Genomic DNA, 17,788 nt, shown 5'->3' with positions numbered 1-17,788 from the left:
AAACAAATCAAGGCTACTAAACTTTAAGAAAAAGTAATTTCACAGTTCTATGTTATTTAGATTTACCATTTATAATCCTGTAATTTCACAGTTCTATGTTATTTAGATTTACCATTTATAATCCTGTAATTTTTTTCTCTTCAGGGTTAAAATCATCTCGACCACCAGAGGAAGATAAAGGATCGTCAAGAACCAATAAAGAGCATTATTCTTAACCCAGACCACTCTCCATACTCCTATCAGAGAGATGAGAAGGAATAGCGACCGGGTAACAACCGCACAGATAAACTTCACTATCATCTTTTTGTCTGGGTCGGAGAAATACTATACAACTCCAGCTGCCTCATTAACGGGGCATGCTTCTAGTCTGCTCGCTGTCAGCCACTTCACCACACCGTTGAAAAAGTGACCGTTTAGGCACGCCTCCGCACAACAAATACCCAATGGGTGCTGCCGGTGGCAAAATGCTGCGCTTGACGCGAGACATTGCAAAGCAATTAGTTGAGTAAAAGTAAATGTTACATGTTTAAAGGAGTTGCATGTAGGAAGTATTATTATACGGTGCATTCGGAAAGTATTCAGACCCGTTTCTACATTTTGTTACGTTACAGCCTTATTCTAAAATTTATACAATTCTTTTTTTTCTCATCAATCTACACTATACCCCATGATTACAAATCGAAAACAGTTTTTTAATTTGAGCAAATTTATAAAAAATTAACACATAAATACCTTATTTACATTAGTATTCAGACCTTTGACTACGAGACTCAAAATTGAGCTCAGGTGCATCCTGTTTCCATTGTTCATCCTTGAGACGTTTCTACAACTTGATTGGAGTCCAACTGTGGTAAATTCAATTGATTGGTCATGATTTGGAAAGGCACACACCTGTCTATATAAGGTCCCACAGTTAACAGTGCAAGTCAGAGCAAACCCCCCCCCCCAAATAATAATTTAAAACTACATTGTTGGCTAGAGGCTCGTAAGTAAGCATTGCACTGTAAGGTTGTATTCGGCGCATGTGACTTATAACATTTGATTTGATGGAGCAGTGTGATGGCGATTGCATTGTCTGTAATGCACGAACACGTCTCATAAAAGTAATGATGTTTTTGTTTGATTAGCTTTTGGAAATTGTAGAAATAAAACATTTTCCTTCTTCAGAAGTTCCAACTAGGCAGGCTAACGTTAGTTAATTTGCTAGGTATCATACAGTAGGCGTATATTAATAATGATATAGTTAATATAAGTAGACATGCAATCATAATTGACTGTAGCGTATGTAAAGCACCCATAAACTACCGGTGGCTGAAAGCACAATCGTCGCGGAACGAACGAGTGACACCTTTCCGGGAAAGGCCGGTCCATTTAAAAAAAAATAATTCCTGCCTCCTTCGCCCTGCAAGTGTATACTCGTCAGACGTCATGAAACGTTATCAGAAGCGTCCACTTAATTTGAGGGCTGAGGGGACAGGGGGTGTCGTTTAAGTGTTTGGAAAGCAACCCTAGAGCAAATACATTTGTACGAAGCTGAATCAGGAAATGAATGTCCACTCTTCATTGCATTCTTGTTTGATAATTTCTCGAAATCTAAAAGCACAATATAGATTTAAGCTAGTGTCTTAAGTAGCTGAACATGTTATTACTCCAACCAAGTGAAAGAGAGAAATTACACGTTTTCATTTTCATCAAAAACAAATGCCTTTGAGTTGACGGCTTGCGCAGTTCGGTGCGAGACAACCGTTAACCCGAAGACATGTCTCTACCCATGAGTTCAACCAGTCACCATGTCAACGCCTGGTTTTCTATTGGAGAAGCAGCTTCTGCCTGTCTTGATACTGTACTTTCATTGACTTTGTTTTATAGAGGAGACGGTATGCTATTCGGCCAAAATTAGAAGTACCAGTACGGCGTTCCGGACAGTACTGGTTACAGGTTGACTAGACAGATCTAACACAGAGTGTTGCCAACTCCTCAGTATTGGCGGTTCGTTTTTTAATTTATTTTTATTTGTCGCTAGAGGGGTCTGAATACTCGCTAAGTTGACAACACTGCGATTCTAGAATCAGCTTTATCCATATCGATAGACCAGACTGCCCAGAAGCTCACCGCCCGGAAGCTCATCACCCGGACCGGAAGCTCACCGCCCGTCCACTGTGGACATGTTGCCATGGTAACGCCGATGACTAAAACATGTCTGCAAAAGCGAAACAAAGCAACAAGTCAGCGGATAAAAATGCAAACGATAGAAATGACGTTGCGTCCAAAGTAGGAAGATATGTTAAAACCCTATTAATATTGAATATTATTTTAAATATTTACTACATCATTTGTCTGGTTATTATTTGACAAACTGTTATCATAGCTAGAGCTAACCAAACTCAACTTGTGTTCTGAATCCAATTAATACAGGAAAATTATGCTGAAAAAGCCAACCCTCAATGGAAACTTATTTCCCATGAACAAATCAACACGCTGTTGGATTTGACAGTGGAACAAGTGCAATTGTAAGTAACGAGGATATATATTTATTTGGAAGTGTTTCATGTATGCCAACCTTTTGTTTTACAACAGCCAGTTTGAAGAAATACTTGGTTTGAAGAACTACCAGACGTGTCTGAAGGAGGCTTCCCTGTTGGACTACTTTGTCTCTGGCTTCTGGTGGACCAGGGAGATGAACTACACCTGTCAACAGATCTCATTCATCATGGCTCTACTGCAATTGTTACTGGACAATATCAGTGGTAAGTCATAGGATTTATATGTAACAGACAGAATCAAATCAAATTTTATCGGTCACAGATCGAATCCCCGAGCTGACAAGGTACAAATCTGTCGTTCTGCCCCTGAACAAGGCCGTCATTGAAAATAAGAATTTGTTCTTAACTGACTTTTATCCCATTTTTCAACCCCAATTTCGTGGTATCCAATTAGCAGTATCTTGTCTCATCGCTACAACTCCCGTACGGGCTCGGGAGAGACGAAAGTTGAAAGTCATGTGTCCTCTGATACACAATCCAAACCAAGCCGCACTGCTTCTTAACACAGCGCGCATCCAACCCGGAAGCCAGCCGCACCAATGTGTCGGAGGAAACACCGTGCACCTGGCAACCACTGCGCCCAGCCCGCCACAGGAGTCGCTGGTGCGCGATGAGACAAGGATATCCCTACCGGCCAAGCCCTCCCTAACCCGGACGATGCTAGGCCAATTGTGCGTCGCCCCACGGTCGTGGCCGGTAACGACAGAGCCTGGGCGCGAACCCAGAGTCTCTGGTGGCACAGCTGGCGCTGCAGTACAGCGCCCTTAACCACTGCGCCACCCGGGAGGCCGCAACCTATAATTTTGATTTGTTACCACGAGTGTGCCCCAACCAGGGATGGAGAAACTTGGGGTGTGGGCCACAAAATTGGGGTGTGGGCCACAAAATCTGAACTCATCATGACCGGCCACAGTGGCTCGCAGGCCTGCATATCCACATCTATACCCACACATGCAGACAGCCTAGTTTAGTTGGGGTCCCACCCCACGAGAATTTAAGTTGCCCCCCTCATGACAGCAGAGCGAAGAAAATAGAGTTAATTTCCTCCAAAACTTCACAATTTGAGATAATGTTGCCGTTTGAAAGCAAGTTTCCTGCAATTCTACTCATTTTGCCATGGAACAGAGTCATGGAGAGAAGACTGAGCAATTTATAACTAATTTCAGGCAATTCTACTCATTTTGCCCTTTATTAGGGACTGTGTGTTCACCACCTAATCATCAAGACCTTCATTAGGGACTGTGTGTTCACCACCTAATCATCAAGACCTTCATTAGGGACTGTGTGTTCACCACCTAATCATCAAGACCTTCATTAGGGACTGTGTGTTCACCACCTAATCATCAAGACCTTCATTAGGGACTGTGTGTTCACCACCTAATCATCAAGACCTTCATTAGGGACTGTGTGTTCACCACCTAATCATCAAGACCTTCATTAGGAACTGTGTGTTCACCACCTAATCATCAAGACCTTCATTAGGGACTGTGTGTTCACCGCCTAATCATCAGGACCTTCATTAGGGACTGTGTGTTCACCACCTAATCATCAAGACCTTCATTAGGGACTGTGTTTGTTGTGGAATTCATCAATATAGCCATAAGAATCCAACCAGACGTGTAATACTTCTCTCTCTAGCTGAGTGGTGCTCTGCCAGAATGTGGAAACCACGGAGCCGGCGTGAGATATGGCTCGGACAACGTTCCTCAATACATGAATGGGAGATGGCGCTGTATTCCTAATTATCCCAACTGAAAAATTGAGAAGATTGAAATACTGCTATTTCTTTTAATGAAACTGCCATTTTGTCAGCATGCTAGGCTAGCTAATGCTATATACAATGCCCATTGAATTCCATTAAAATGCAATGCGTTGTGGTGAGTATCTAACGAAAGTGTTGTCGAATCTAATGGGTTGCTTTAGCATTAGCTAGCCTAGCATGCTGACAAATGGCAGTTTCATTAATAACTAGCAGTATTTCAATCTTCTCGATTTGTCCGTTGGGATAATTAGGAATACAGCGCCATCTCCCATCCTTGGATTAAGGTATGTTTACCGAGACACATCTCACGCTCTTTCATGTCCTGATCTTGGCATGGCACCGTTCCTGCGTCAGAGAGATAAGTAATGAACGTCCAGTCAGATTCTTATGGCTAACGTCAATATGGACTGGCTGTGGCTAATATCTGTCCTCAATGTCCCAGAGAAGCAGATGCCGTTTGTTGATAACCTGAATGAGTTTGCCAAGCTGATATCAGGAACGCGCCAGTCTCCTTCTCCAGAGGTTGACTCACTGTTTGATGCTGAGCAGGCCATGTCCATCACTGACTACCTGAAGTGCAGGTAGCAAGACTCTTCTCTGTTAGCTTTTTTTAGTAAGGCCTACATGATTAATATCACATGAACACTGTCCTTACTTACCTGGTGATAATCCATTCAGAGCAGTGACCCTCATAGGGGATGTTGAAGTTCTGGTCTGTTGGTTACTTATCTTGGTTCACCTGTTTTACTATAGTCTCTTTCAGAACTACCAACTCTATGAGTTTCTCTTCAGCCAACCTAGAGAGGAGCTGCTCCTTGGGAAGAAGGTGAGACTTCCTGCGTCATTGTGTCCGTATGTATGTTGAGGTTTCCTTAAGGAAGCTAGTGAGTAACTTCTACTCCAACCTCGGCCAACAGCTCCGCCCCCCCCGCAGCTACTCGCTCAAGCCTCTCCAGGTTCTCCTTTACCCAAATCCAGATAGCAGATGTTCTGAAAGAGCTGCAAAACCTGGACCCGTACAAATCAGCTGGGCTTGACAATCTGGACCCTCTATTTCTGAAACTATCCGCCGCCATTGTCGCAACCCCTATTACCAGCCTGTTCAACCTCTCTTTCATATCGTCTGAGATCCCCAAGGATTGGAAAGCTGCCGCAGTCATCCCCCTCTTCAAAGGGGGAGACACCCTGGACCCAAACTGTTACAGACCTATATCCATCCTGCCCATCTAAGGTCTTCGAAAGCCAAGTCAACAAACAGGTCACTGACCATCTCGAATCTCACCGTACCTTCTCCGCTGTGCAATCTGGTTTCCGAGCCGGTCACGGGTGCACCTCAGCCACGCTCAAGGTACTAAACGATATCATAACCGCCATCGATAAAAGACAGTACTGTGCAGCCGTCTTCATCGACCTTGCCAAGGCTTTCGACTCTGTCAATCACCATATTCTTATCGGCAGACTCAGTAGCCTCGGTTTTTCGGATGACTGCCTTGCCTGGTTCACCAATTACTTTGCAGACAGAGTTCAGTGTGTCAAATCGGAGGGCATGCTGTCCGGTCCTCTGGCAGTCTCTATGGGGGTGCCACAGGGTTCAATCCTCGGGCCGACTCTTTTCTCTGTATATATCAATGATGTTGCTCTTGCTGCGGGCGATTCTCTGATCCACCTCTACGCAGACGACACCATTCTATATACTTCCGGCCCGTCCTTGGACACTGTGCTATTTAACCTCCAAACGAGCTTCAATGCCATACAACACTCCTTCCGTGGCCTCCAACTGCTCTTAAACGCTAGTAAAACCAAATGCATGCTTTTCAACCATTCGCTGCCTGCACCCGCACGCCTGACCAGCATCACCACCCTGGATGGTTCCGACCTTGAATATGTGGACATCTATAAGTACCTAGGTGTCTAGCTAGACTGCAAACTCTCCTTCCAGACTCATATCAAACATCTCCAATCGAAAATCAAATCAAGAGTCGGCTTTCTATTCCGCAACAAAGCCTCCTTCACTCACGCCGCCAAACTTACCCTAGTGAAACTGACTATCCTACCGATCCTCGACTTCGGCAATGTCATCTACAAAATTGCTTCCAACACTCTACTCAGCAAACTGGATGCAGTCTATCACAGTGCCATCCGTTTTGTCACTAAAGCACCTTATACCACCCACCACTGCGACTTGTATGCTCTGGTCGGCTGGCCCTCGCTACATATTCGTCGCCAGACCCACTGGCTCCAGGTCATCTACAAGTCCATGCTAGGTAAAGCTCCGCCTTATCTCAGTTCACTGGTCACGATGGCAACACCCATCCGTAGCACGCGCTCCAGCAGGTGTATCTCACTGATCATCCCTAAAGCCAACACCTCATTTGGCCGCCTTTCGTTCCAGTTCTCTGCTGCCTGTGACTGGAACGAATTGCAAAAATCGCTGAAGTTGGAGACTTTTATCTCCCTCACCAACTTCAAACATCTGCTATCTGAGCAGCTAACCGAGCGCTGCAGCTGTACATAGTCTATCGGTAAACAGCCCACCCATTTTTACCTACCTCATCCCCATACTGTTTTTATTTATTTACTTTTCTGCTCTTTTGCACACCAATATCTCTACCTGTACATGACCATCTGATCATTTATCACTCCAGTGTTAATCTGCAAAATTGTAATTATTCGCCTACCTCCTCATGCCTTTTGCACACAACGTATATAGACTCCCCTTTTTTTTCTACTGTGTTAATGACTTGTTAATTGTTTACTCCATGTGTAACTCTGTGTTGTCTGTTCACACTGCTATGCTTTATCTTGTCCAGGTCGCAGTTGCAAATGAGAACTTGTTCTCAACTAGCCTACCTGGTTAAATAAAGGTGAAAAAAAAAATACAAAACTTGGAAGGGCAGTGACCATAAAGAGAGTCCTTTCCTGTCATTGTCCCTAACCATTTATCTGTCATCTCTGTCTAACTAACTCACCATCAGGAGACCACTTTTCTGTCCTCTCTGTCTAACTCACCATCAGGAGGAGTCAAACTAGTGGAACCACTTTACTGTAAATGCCCTATACTGCATGTACTGTGCTGAAACAAAAGTCAATCACAACAGTTCACTCTGTTCCTCTCACAGCATGTATGGAGCCTATAATAACACATCTCATTATCACAACATGTATGGAGCCTATAATAACATTAGATATCATTATCACAACATGTATGGAGCCTATAATAACATTCGATCTCATTATCACAGCATGTATGGAGCCTATAATAACATATCTCATTATCACAGCATGTATGGAGCCTATAATAACATTAGATATCAATATCACAACATGTATGGAGCCTATAATAACATATATCATTATCACAGCATTTATGGAGCCTATAATAACATTAGATATCATTATCACAGCATGTATGGAGCCTATAATAACATATCTCATTATCACAGCATGTATAGAGCCTATAATAACATTATATATCATTATCACAGCATGTATGGAGCCTATAATAACATTAGATATCATTATCACAGCATGTATGGAGCCTATAATAACATATCTCATTATCACAGCATGTATGGAGCCTATAATAACATCATATCTCATTATCACAGCATTTATGGAGCCTATAATAACGTTAGATCTCATTATCACAGCATTTATGGAGCCTATAATATCAGAGCCCATTAAATTGATTCGTTCAACCAGAGCTCTTTTCTAGGAGCTGCAACATTCCAGGATGTGACATAATAAACTACTCATCATTCCCAGATCGAGCTGTAGTATAGTGATTCATCCCTGACAGTTTGGAGCTATTATGAATGAGTCTGTTTGATTTCCCATTGATACCTTAACAAGGTCTGTTACCAGTTAATATGATCCTTTTCTTAATATATTCACAAATGTGAAGGCAAACATCCAACATATTCTACTGTAAGATCATGGGTGAGACTACAACCTCTGTTTCCTGACTTACTGTATTCCAGAGGACCATAGAGGTGATCAGCTCAGCAGACTTTGTAGCCCCACTGGAGGAAGGCATGAATACTGATGACTACCTCCATTACATGACTCCTGTTGAACAGCAGGAAGAGGTACTGTACTGTAGGACTACTGATGACTACCTCCATTACATGACTCCTGTTGAACAGCAGGAAGAGGTACTGTACTGTAGAACTACTGATGACTACCTCCATTACATGACTCCTGTTGAACAGCAGGAAGAGGTACTGTACTGTAGGACTACTGATGACTACCTCCATTACATGACTCCTGTTGAACAGCAGGAAGAGGTACTGTACTGTAGGACTACTGATGACTACCTCCATTACATGACTCCTGTTGAACAGCAGGAAGAGGTACTGTACTGTAGGACTACTGATGACTACCTCCATTACATGACTCCTGTTGAACAGCAGGAAGAGGTACTGTACTGTACTGTAGAACTACTGATGACTACCTCATTACATGACTCCTGTTGAACAGCAGGAAGAGGTACTGTACTGTAGGACTACTGATGACTACCTCCATTACATGACTCCTGTTGAACAGCAGGAAGAGGTACTGTACTGTAGGACTACTGATGACTACCTCCATTACATGACTCCTGTTGAACAGCAGGAAGAGGTACTGTACTGTAGGACTACTGATGACTACCTCCATTACATGACTCCTGTTGAACAGCAGGAAGAGGTACTGTACTATAGGACTACTGATGACTACCTCCATTACATGACTCCTGTTGAACAGCAGGAAGAGGTACTGTACTGTAGGACTACTGATGACTACCTCCATTACATGACTCCTGTTGAACAGCAGGAAGAGGTACTGTACTGTAGGACTACTGATGACTACCTCCATTACATGACTCCTGTTGAACAGCAGGAAGAGGTACTGTACTGTAGGACTACTGATGACTACCTCCATTACATGACTCCTGTTGAACAGAAGGAAGAGGTACTGTACTGTAGGACTACTGATGACTACCTCATTACTCCTGTAGAACAGCAGGAAGAGGTACTGTACTGTAGGACTACTGATGACTACCTCATTACATGACTCCTGTTGAACAGCAGGAAGAGGTACTGTACTGTAGGACTACTGATGACTACCTCCATTACATGACTCCTGTTGAACAGCAGGAAGAGGTACTGTACTGTAGGACTACTGATGACTACCTCATTACATGACTCCTGTTGAACAGCAGGAAGAGGTACCGTACTGTAGGACTACTGATGACTACCTCATTACTCCTGTAGAACAGCAGGAAGAGGTACTGTACTGTAGGACTACTGATGACTACCTCATTACATGACTCCTGTTGAACAGCAGGAAGAGGTACTGTACTGTAGGACTACTGATGACTACCTCCATTACATGACTCCTGTTGAACAGCAGGAAGAGGTACTGTACTGTAGGACTACTGATGACTACCTCCATTACATGACTCCTGTTGAACAGCAGGAAGAGGTACTGTACTGTACTGTAGGACTACTGATGACTACCTCCATTACATGACTCCTGTTGAACAGCAGGAAGAGGTACTGTACTGTAGGACTACTGATGACTACCTCCATTACATGACTCCTGTTGAACAGCAGGAAGTGGTACTGTACTGTACTGTAGGACTACTGATGACTACCTCCATTACATGACTCCTGTTGAACAGCAGGAAGAGGTACTGTACTGTAGGACTACTGATGACTACCTCAATTACATGACTCCTGTTGAACAGCAGGAAGAGGTACTGTACTGTAGGACTACTGATGACTACCTCCATTACATGACTCCTGTTGAACAGCAGGAAGAGGTACTGTACTGTACTGTAGGACTACTGATGACTACCTCCATTACATGACTCCTGTTGAACAGCAGGAAGAGGTACTGTACTGTACTGTAGGACTACTGATGACTACCTCCATTACATGACTCCTGTTGAACAGCAGGAAGAGGTACTGTACTGTACTGTAGGACTACTGATGACTACCTCCATTACATGACTCCTGTTGAACAGCAGGAAGTGGTACTGTACTGTACTGTAGGACTACTGATGACTACCTCCATTACATGACTCCTGTTGAACAGCAGGAAGAGGTACTGTACTGTAGGACTACTGATGACTACCTCAATTACATGACTCCTGTTGAACAGCAGGAAGAGGTACTGTACTGTAGGACTACTGATGACTACCTCCATTACATGACTCCTGTTGAACAGCAGGAAGAGGTACTGTACTGTAGGACTACTGATGACTACCTCCATTACATGACTCCTGTTGAACAGCAGGAAGAGGTACTGTACTGTAGGACTACTGATGACTACCTCCATTACATGACTCCTGTTGAACAGCAGGAAGAGGTACTGTACTGTAGGACTACTGATGACTACCTCCATTACATGACTCCTGTTGAACAGCAGGAAGAGGTACTGTACTGTAGGACTACTGATGACTACCTCCATTACATGACTCCTGTTGAACAGCAGGAAGAGGTACTGTACTGTAGGACTACTGATGACTACCTCCATTACATGACTCCTGTTGAACAGCAGGAAGAGGTACTGTACTGTAGGACTACTGATGACCACCTCCATTACATGACTCCTGTTGAACAGCAGGAAAAGGTACTGTACTGTAGGACTACTGATGACTACCTCCATTACATGACTCCTGTTGAACAGCAGGAAGAGGTACTGTACTGTAGGACTACTGATGACTACCTCATTACATGACTCCTGTTGAACAGCAGGAAGAGGTACTGTACTGTAGGACTACTGATGACTACCTCCATTACATGACTCCTGTTGAACAGCAGGAAGAGGTACTGTACTGTAGGACTACTGATGACTACCTCATTACATGACTCCTGTTGAACAGCAGGAAGAGGTACTGTACTGTAGGACTACTGATGACTACCTCATTACATGACTCCTGTTGAACAGCAGGAAGAGGTACTGTACTGTACTGTAGGACTACTGATGAGTACCTCCATTACATGACTCCTGTTGAACAGCAGGAAGAGGTACTGTACTGTAGGACTACTGATGACTACCTCATTACATGACTCCTGTTGAACAGCAGGAAGAGGTACTGTACTGTAGGACTACTGATGACTACCTCATTACATGACTCCTGTTGAACAGCAGGAAGAGGTACTGTACTGTAGGACTACTGATGACTACCTCCATTACATGACTCCTGTTGAACAGCAGGAAGAGGTACTGTACTGTAGGACTACTGATGACTACCTCATTACATGACTCCTGTTAAACAGCACGAAGAGGTACTGTACTGTAGGACTACTGATGACAACCTCATTACTCCTGTTGAACAGCAGGAAGAGGTACTGTAGGACTACTGATGACTACCTCCATTACATGACTCCTGTTGAACAGCACGAAGAGGTACTGTACTGTAGGACTACTGATGACAACCTCATTACTCCTGTTGAACAGCAGGAAGAGGTACTGTACTGTAGGACAACTGATGACTACCTCATTACATGACTCCTGTTGAACAGCAGGAAGAGGTACTGTACTGTAGGACTACTGATGACAACCTCATTACTCCTGTTGAACAACAGGAAGAGGTACTGTACTATAGGACTACTGATTGACTACCTCATTACATGACTCCTGTTGAACAGCATGAAGAGGTACTGTACTGTACGACTACTGATGACAACCTCATTACTCCTGTTGAACAACAGGAAGAGGTACTGTACTGTAGGACTACTGATGACTACCTCATTACATGACTCCTGTTGAACATCATGAAGAGGTACTGTACTGTAGGACTACTGATGACTACCTCATTACATGACTCCTGTTGGATAGCATGAAGAGGTACTGTACTGTAGAAATACTGATGACTACCTCATTACGTGACTGCTGTTGAACAGCAGGAAGAGGAACTGTACTGTAGGACTACTGATGACTACCTCATTACGTGACTGCTGTTGAACAGCAGGAAGAGGAACTGTACTGTAGGACTACTGATGACTACCTCATTACATGACTCCTGTTGAACAGCAGGAAGAGGTACTGTACTGTAGGACTACTGATGACTACCTCCATTACATGACTCCTGTTGAACAGCAGGAAGAGGAACTGTACTGTAGGACTACTGATGACTACCTCATTACATGACTCCTGTTGAACAGCAGGAAGAGGTACTGTACTGTACGACTACTGATGACAACCTCATTACTCCTGTTGAACAACAGGAAGAGGTACTGTACTGTAGGACTACTGATGACTACCTCATTACATGACTCCTGTTGAACATCATGAAGAGGTACTGTACTGTAGGACTACTGATGACTACCTCATTACATGACTCCTGTTGGACAGCATGAAGAGGTACTGTACTGTAGAAATACTGATGACTACCTCATTACGTGACTGCTGTTGAACAGCAGGAAGAGGAACTGTACTGTAGGACTACTGATGACTACCTCATTACGTGACTGCTGTTGAACAGCAGGAAGATGAACTGTACTGTAGGACTACTGATGACTACCTCATTACATGACTCCTGTTGAACAGCAGGAAGAGGTACTGTACTGTAGGACTACTGATGACTACCTCCATTACATGACTCCTGTTGAACAGCAGGAAGAGGTACTGTACTGTAGGACTACTGATGACTACCTCATTACATGACTCCTGTTGAACAGCATGAAGAGGTACTGTACTGTACTGTAGAACTACTGATGACTACCTCCATTACATGACTCCTGTTGAACAGCAGGAAGAGGTACTGTACTGTAGGACTACTGATGACTACCTCCATTACATGACTCCTGTTGAACAGCAGGAAGAGGTACTGTACTGTAGGACTACTGATGACTACCTCATTACATGACTCCTGTTGAACAGCAGGAAGAGGTACTGTACTGTACTGTAGAACTACTGATGACTACCTCATTACATGACTCCTGTTGAACAGCATGAAAAGGTACTGTAATTGACTCTACCATGGGCTCTGCTTAGGTTACTTTTCACAGCTGATGTTTTTATATTTTCGTGTACTATCTGGATTTAAAAGACAAGTAGATTAATAAATAATACAGATTGTATTATTGTGTATTATTTCTGAGTTAGTGTCACTCCTATTCCAAAACTCCTATTCCAAGTCAGTGATCCTGCTATTTCCCATAAGACCACAGGTGGGTGCTGTCACACTGTTGAAGACCTCTTCACTGAGAACTGAAGCTTGACTTTATGACTGATCAATGTGTTACCACTACTACTAGTACATACCATAACGGTTGATTTGAACATGTAGCAACAGAATGTAAGGGTAGGAGATTGTAGTTAAATACCATAACGGTTGATTTGAACATGTAGCAACAGAATGTCTGATACTGACCCAGGGACAGAGGACCAGCCTGTCTGATAGGTGGTGTTCTGTTGACCCAGAGGACCAGCCTGTCTGATAGGTGGTGTTCTGTTGACCCAGAGGACCAGCCTGTCTGATAGGTGGTGTTCTGTTGACCCAGAGGACCAGCCTGTCTGATAGGTGGTGTTCTGTTGACCCAGAGGACCAGCCTGTCTGATAGGTGGTGTTCTGTTGACCCAGAGGACCAGCCTGTCTGATAGGTGGTGTTCTGTTGACCCAGAGGACCAGCCTGTCTGATAGGTGGTGTTCTGTTGACCCAGGGACAGAGGACCAGCCTGTCTGATAGGTGGTGTTCTGTTGACCCAGGGACAGAGGACCTTCCTGTCTGATAGGTGGTGTTCTGTTGACCCAGGGACAGAGGACCTTCCTGTCTGATAGATGGTGTTCTGTTGACCCAGGGACAGAGGACCTTCCTGTCTGATAGGTGGTGTTCTGTTGACCCAGGGACAGAGGACCAGCCAGGAGGAGGATGGAGAGGTACCAGGTGAAACAGCTCTGGAGCAGGAGAAGGAGGACAAGGCTACAGGGTTGGAAGGATACAACGTTCAGGATGTCAAAGACGTGCTGGGAGACCTGACCAAAGAGATGCTGGGAACCCTACAGGTAGGATTTCATGATGAATCTGAATCCTTTAAAGCTGTTGTTGTGTAGTTTTTATTGAAATAGACAACCTTCATGTATTCTGGTGTTTCGTACAGTTGAATTTGATCATTGTTCCCGACCGACCCACCCACCCACTGGCATACTGGCTGACTGTCTATGTTGTATACTGACTGACATACTGACTGACATACTGACTGACATACTGACTGACATACTGACTGACTGTCTATGTTGTATACTGACTGACATACTGACTGACATACTGACTGTCTATGTTGTATACTGACTGACATACTGACTGACATACTGACTGACTGACTGTCTATGTTGTATACTGACTGACATACTGACTGACATACTGACTGACATACTGACTGACATACTGACTGACATACTGACTGACTGTCTATGTTGTATACTGAATGACATACTGACATACTGACTGACATACTGACTGACTGTCTATGTTGTATACTGACTGACATACTGACTGACATACTGACTGACATACTGACTGACATACTGACTGACTGACATACTGACTGACTGACTATGTTGTATACTGACTGACATACTGACTGACATACTGACATACTGACTGACATACTGACTGACTGTCTATGTTGTATACTGACTGACTAACATACTGGCTGACTGTCTATGTTGTATACTGACTGACATACTGACTGACACACTGACTGACATACTGACTGACTGACACACTGACTGACATACTGACTGACTGACATACTGACTGACTGACTATGTTGTATACTGACTGACATACTGACTGACATACTGACATACTGACTGACATACTGACTGACTGTCTATGTTGTATACTGACTGACATACTGACTGACTGTCTATGTTGTATACTGACTGACATACTGACTGACATACTGACATACTGACTGACATACTGACTGACTGTCTATGTTGTATACTGACTGACTGACTGACTGACATACTGACTGACTGTCTATGTTGTATACTGACTGACATACTGACTGACATACTGACTGACTGACATACTGACTGACTGACATACTGACTGACTGACATACTGACTGACTGTCTATGTTGTATACTGACTGACATACTGACTGACATACTGACTGACATACTGACTGACTGTCTATGTTGTATACTGACTGACATACTGACTGACATACTGACTGACTGACATACTGACTGACTGACATACTGACTGACTGACATACTGACTGACTGTCTGTGTTGTATACTGACTGACATACTGACTGACACACTGACATACTGACTGACTGTCTATGTTGTATACTGACTGACATACTGACTGACACACTGACATACTGACTGACTGTCTATGTTGTATACTGACTGACTGACTGACTATGTTGTATACTGACTGACTGACTGACACACTGGCATACTGACTGACTGTCTATGTTGTATACTGACACACTGACTGACTATGTTGTATACTGACTGACTGACCGACCGACACGCTGACCGCCACGCTGACCGGCACGCTCAGGGATACATGGAGCCAGGGGAATACACGGAGCCAGGGGGAATACACGGAGCCAGGGGGAATACACGGAGCCAGGGGGAATACACGGAGCCAGGGGGAATACACGGAGCCAGGCGGAATACACGGAGCCAGGCGGAATACACGGAGCCAGGCGGAATACACGGAGCCAGGGGGAATACACGGAGCCAGGGGGAATACACGGAGCCAGGGGGAATACACGGAGTCAGGGATATACAATGGTCTTTTGGATGACAACGTTGAAACACTCTTCATGTGGTAAATAATGAGTAATTATCCAAACTATTATCAATGGCTTTCCTCTTGTGTTGTTACAGGCTGAATTCACAGAGAAGCTGAGAGTCCAGGAGGAGAGTTTCAGTACCAGACTAGAACCACTGAAACATTCTGCCTGCAAATAGCTACAATACACCTCATAGTATAACATATCCACTATGAACACAATACACCACACAGTCTATAATATATCCACAATACACCACACAGTCTATAATATATCCACAATACACCACACAGTCTATAATATATCCACAATACACCACACAGTCTCTAACATATCCACAATACACCACACAGTCTATAATATATCCACTATAAACACAATACGCCACACAGTCTATAACATATCCACAATATACCACACAGTCTATAACATATCCACAATACACCACACAGTCTATAATATATCCACAATACACCACACAGTCTATAATATATCCACAATACACCACACAGTCTATAATATATCCACAATACACCACACAGTCTATAATATGTCCACAATACACCACACAGTCTATAATATATACACAATACACCACACAGTCTCTAACATATCCACAATACACCACACAGTCTATAATATATCCACAATACACCACACAGTCTATAATATATCCACAATACACCACACAGTCTATAATATATCCACTATGAGCACAATACACCACACAGTCTATAATATATCCACAATACACCACACAGTCTATAATATATCCACAATACACCACACAGTCTCTAACATATCCACAATACACCACACAGTCTATAATATATCCACAATACACCACACAGTCTATAATATATCCACAATACACCACACAGTCTATAATATATCCACAATACACCACACAGTCTATAATATATCCACAATACACCACACAGTCTATAATATATCCACTATGAGCACAATACACCACACAGTCTATAATATATCCACAATACACCACACAGTCTATAATATATCCACAATACACCACACAGTCTCTAACATATCCACAATACACCACACAGTCTATAATATATCCACAATACACCACACAGTCTATAATATATCCACAATACACCACACAGTCTATAATATATCCACTATGAGCACAATACACCACACAGTCTATAATATATCCACAATACACCACACAGTCTATAATATATCCACAATACACCACACAGTCTATAATATATCCACAATACACCACACAGTCTCTAACATATCCACAATACACCACACAGTCTATAATATATCCACAATACACCACACAGTCTATAATATATCCACAATACACCACACAGTCTATAATATATCCACAATACACCACACAGTCTCTAACATATCCACAATACACCACACAGTCTATAATATATCCACAATACACCACACAGTCTATAATATATCCACAATACACCACACAGTCTATAATATGTCCACAATACACCACACAGTCTATAATATATCCACTATGAGCACAATACACCACACAGTCTATAATATATCCACAATACACCACACAGTCTATAATATATCCACTATGAGCACAATACACCACACAGTCTATAATATATCCACAATACACCACACAGTCTATAATATATCCACAATACACCACACAGTCTATAATATATCCACAATACACCACACAGTCTATAATATATCCACAATGAACACAATACAC

The 17,788-nt window shown here is 43.1% G+C and overlaps 2 protein-coding genes across 5 annotated transcripts in view; one reads left to right on the top strand and one right to left on the bottom strand.

The window, feature by feature from the left end:
- Window positions 1–2,103, bottom strand: part of tmem26b (transmembrane protein 26b) — a 12,484-nt gene extending 10,381 nt beyond the window's left edge. Inside the window, exon 1 of one of the 4 annotated variants that reach the window (XM_036960524.2) lies at window positions 113–2,103. In XM_036960524.2, the coding sequence (XP_036816419.2) occupies window positions 113–300 (188 nt within the window). In that variant the 5' untranslated portion in view covers window positions 301–2,103. Of the gene's footprint in view, window positions 1–66 lie in introns of all 4 variants that reach the window. The other 3 variants (XM_090217905.1, XM_090217906.1, XM_090217907.1) reach the window with 3 other exon arrangements.
- cabcoco1 (ciliary associated calcium binding coiled-coil 1) lies at window positions 1,476–17,788 on the top strand. Its single transcript, XM_036972085.2, has 8 exons — window positions 1,476–2,271; window positions 2,416–2,510; window positions 2,578–2,747; window positions 4,748–4,886; window positions 5,059–5,131; window positions 8,286–8,393; window positions 14,144–14,302; window positions 16,154–17,788. The coding sequence occupies exons 1-8, from the start codon at window positions 2,197–2,199 to the stop codon at window positions 16,235–16,237; spliced, it is 903 nt and encodes a 300-aa protein (XP_036827980.2). The 5' UTR covers window positions 1,476–2,196; the 3' UTR covers window positions 16,238–17,788.

The sequence above is a fragment of the Oncorhynchus mykiss genome, chromosome 23 (assembly GCF_057628025.1).
Source record: "Oncorhynchus mykiss isolate SJ-2025 chromosome 23, ASM5762802v1, whole genome shotgun sequence".
In the NCBI taxonomy this organism is placed as follows: domain Eukaryota; kingdom Metazoa; phylum Chordata; class Actinopteri; order Salmoniformes; family Salmonidae; genus Oncorhynchus; species Oncorhynchus mykiss.
The sequence above is the reverse complement of the archived record's forward strand: the minus strand, read 5'-3'. Positions and strand labels throughout refer to the sequence as shown.

What these genes read in the sequence shown, in the direction of transcription:
- cabcoco1 (XM_036972085.2), top strand. Translation starts at nt 2,197, where the DNA reads ATGTCTGCAAAAGCGAAACAAAGCAACAAGTCAGCGGATAAAAATGCA. An exon ending in AGCTGCTCCTTGGGAAGAAG is followed by an intron (nt 5,132 to 8,285) that starts GTGAGACTTCCT and finishes ACTGTATTCCAG; the next exon opens with AGGACCATAGAGGTGATCAG. An exon ending in AGATGCTGGGAACCCTACAG is followed by an intron (nt 14,303 to 16,153) that starts GTAGGATTTCAT and finishes GTGTTGTTACAG; the next exon opens with GCTGAATTCACAGAGAAGCT.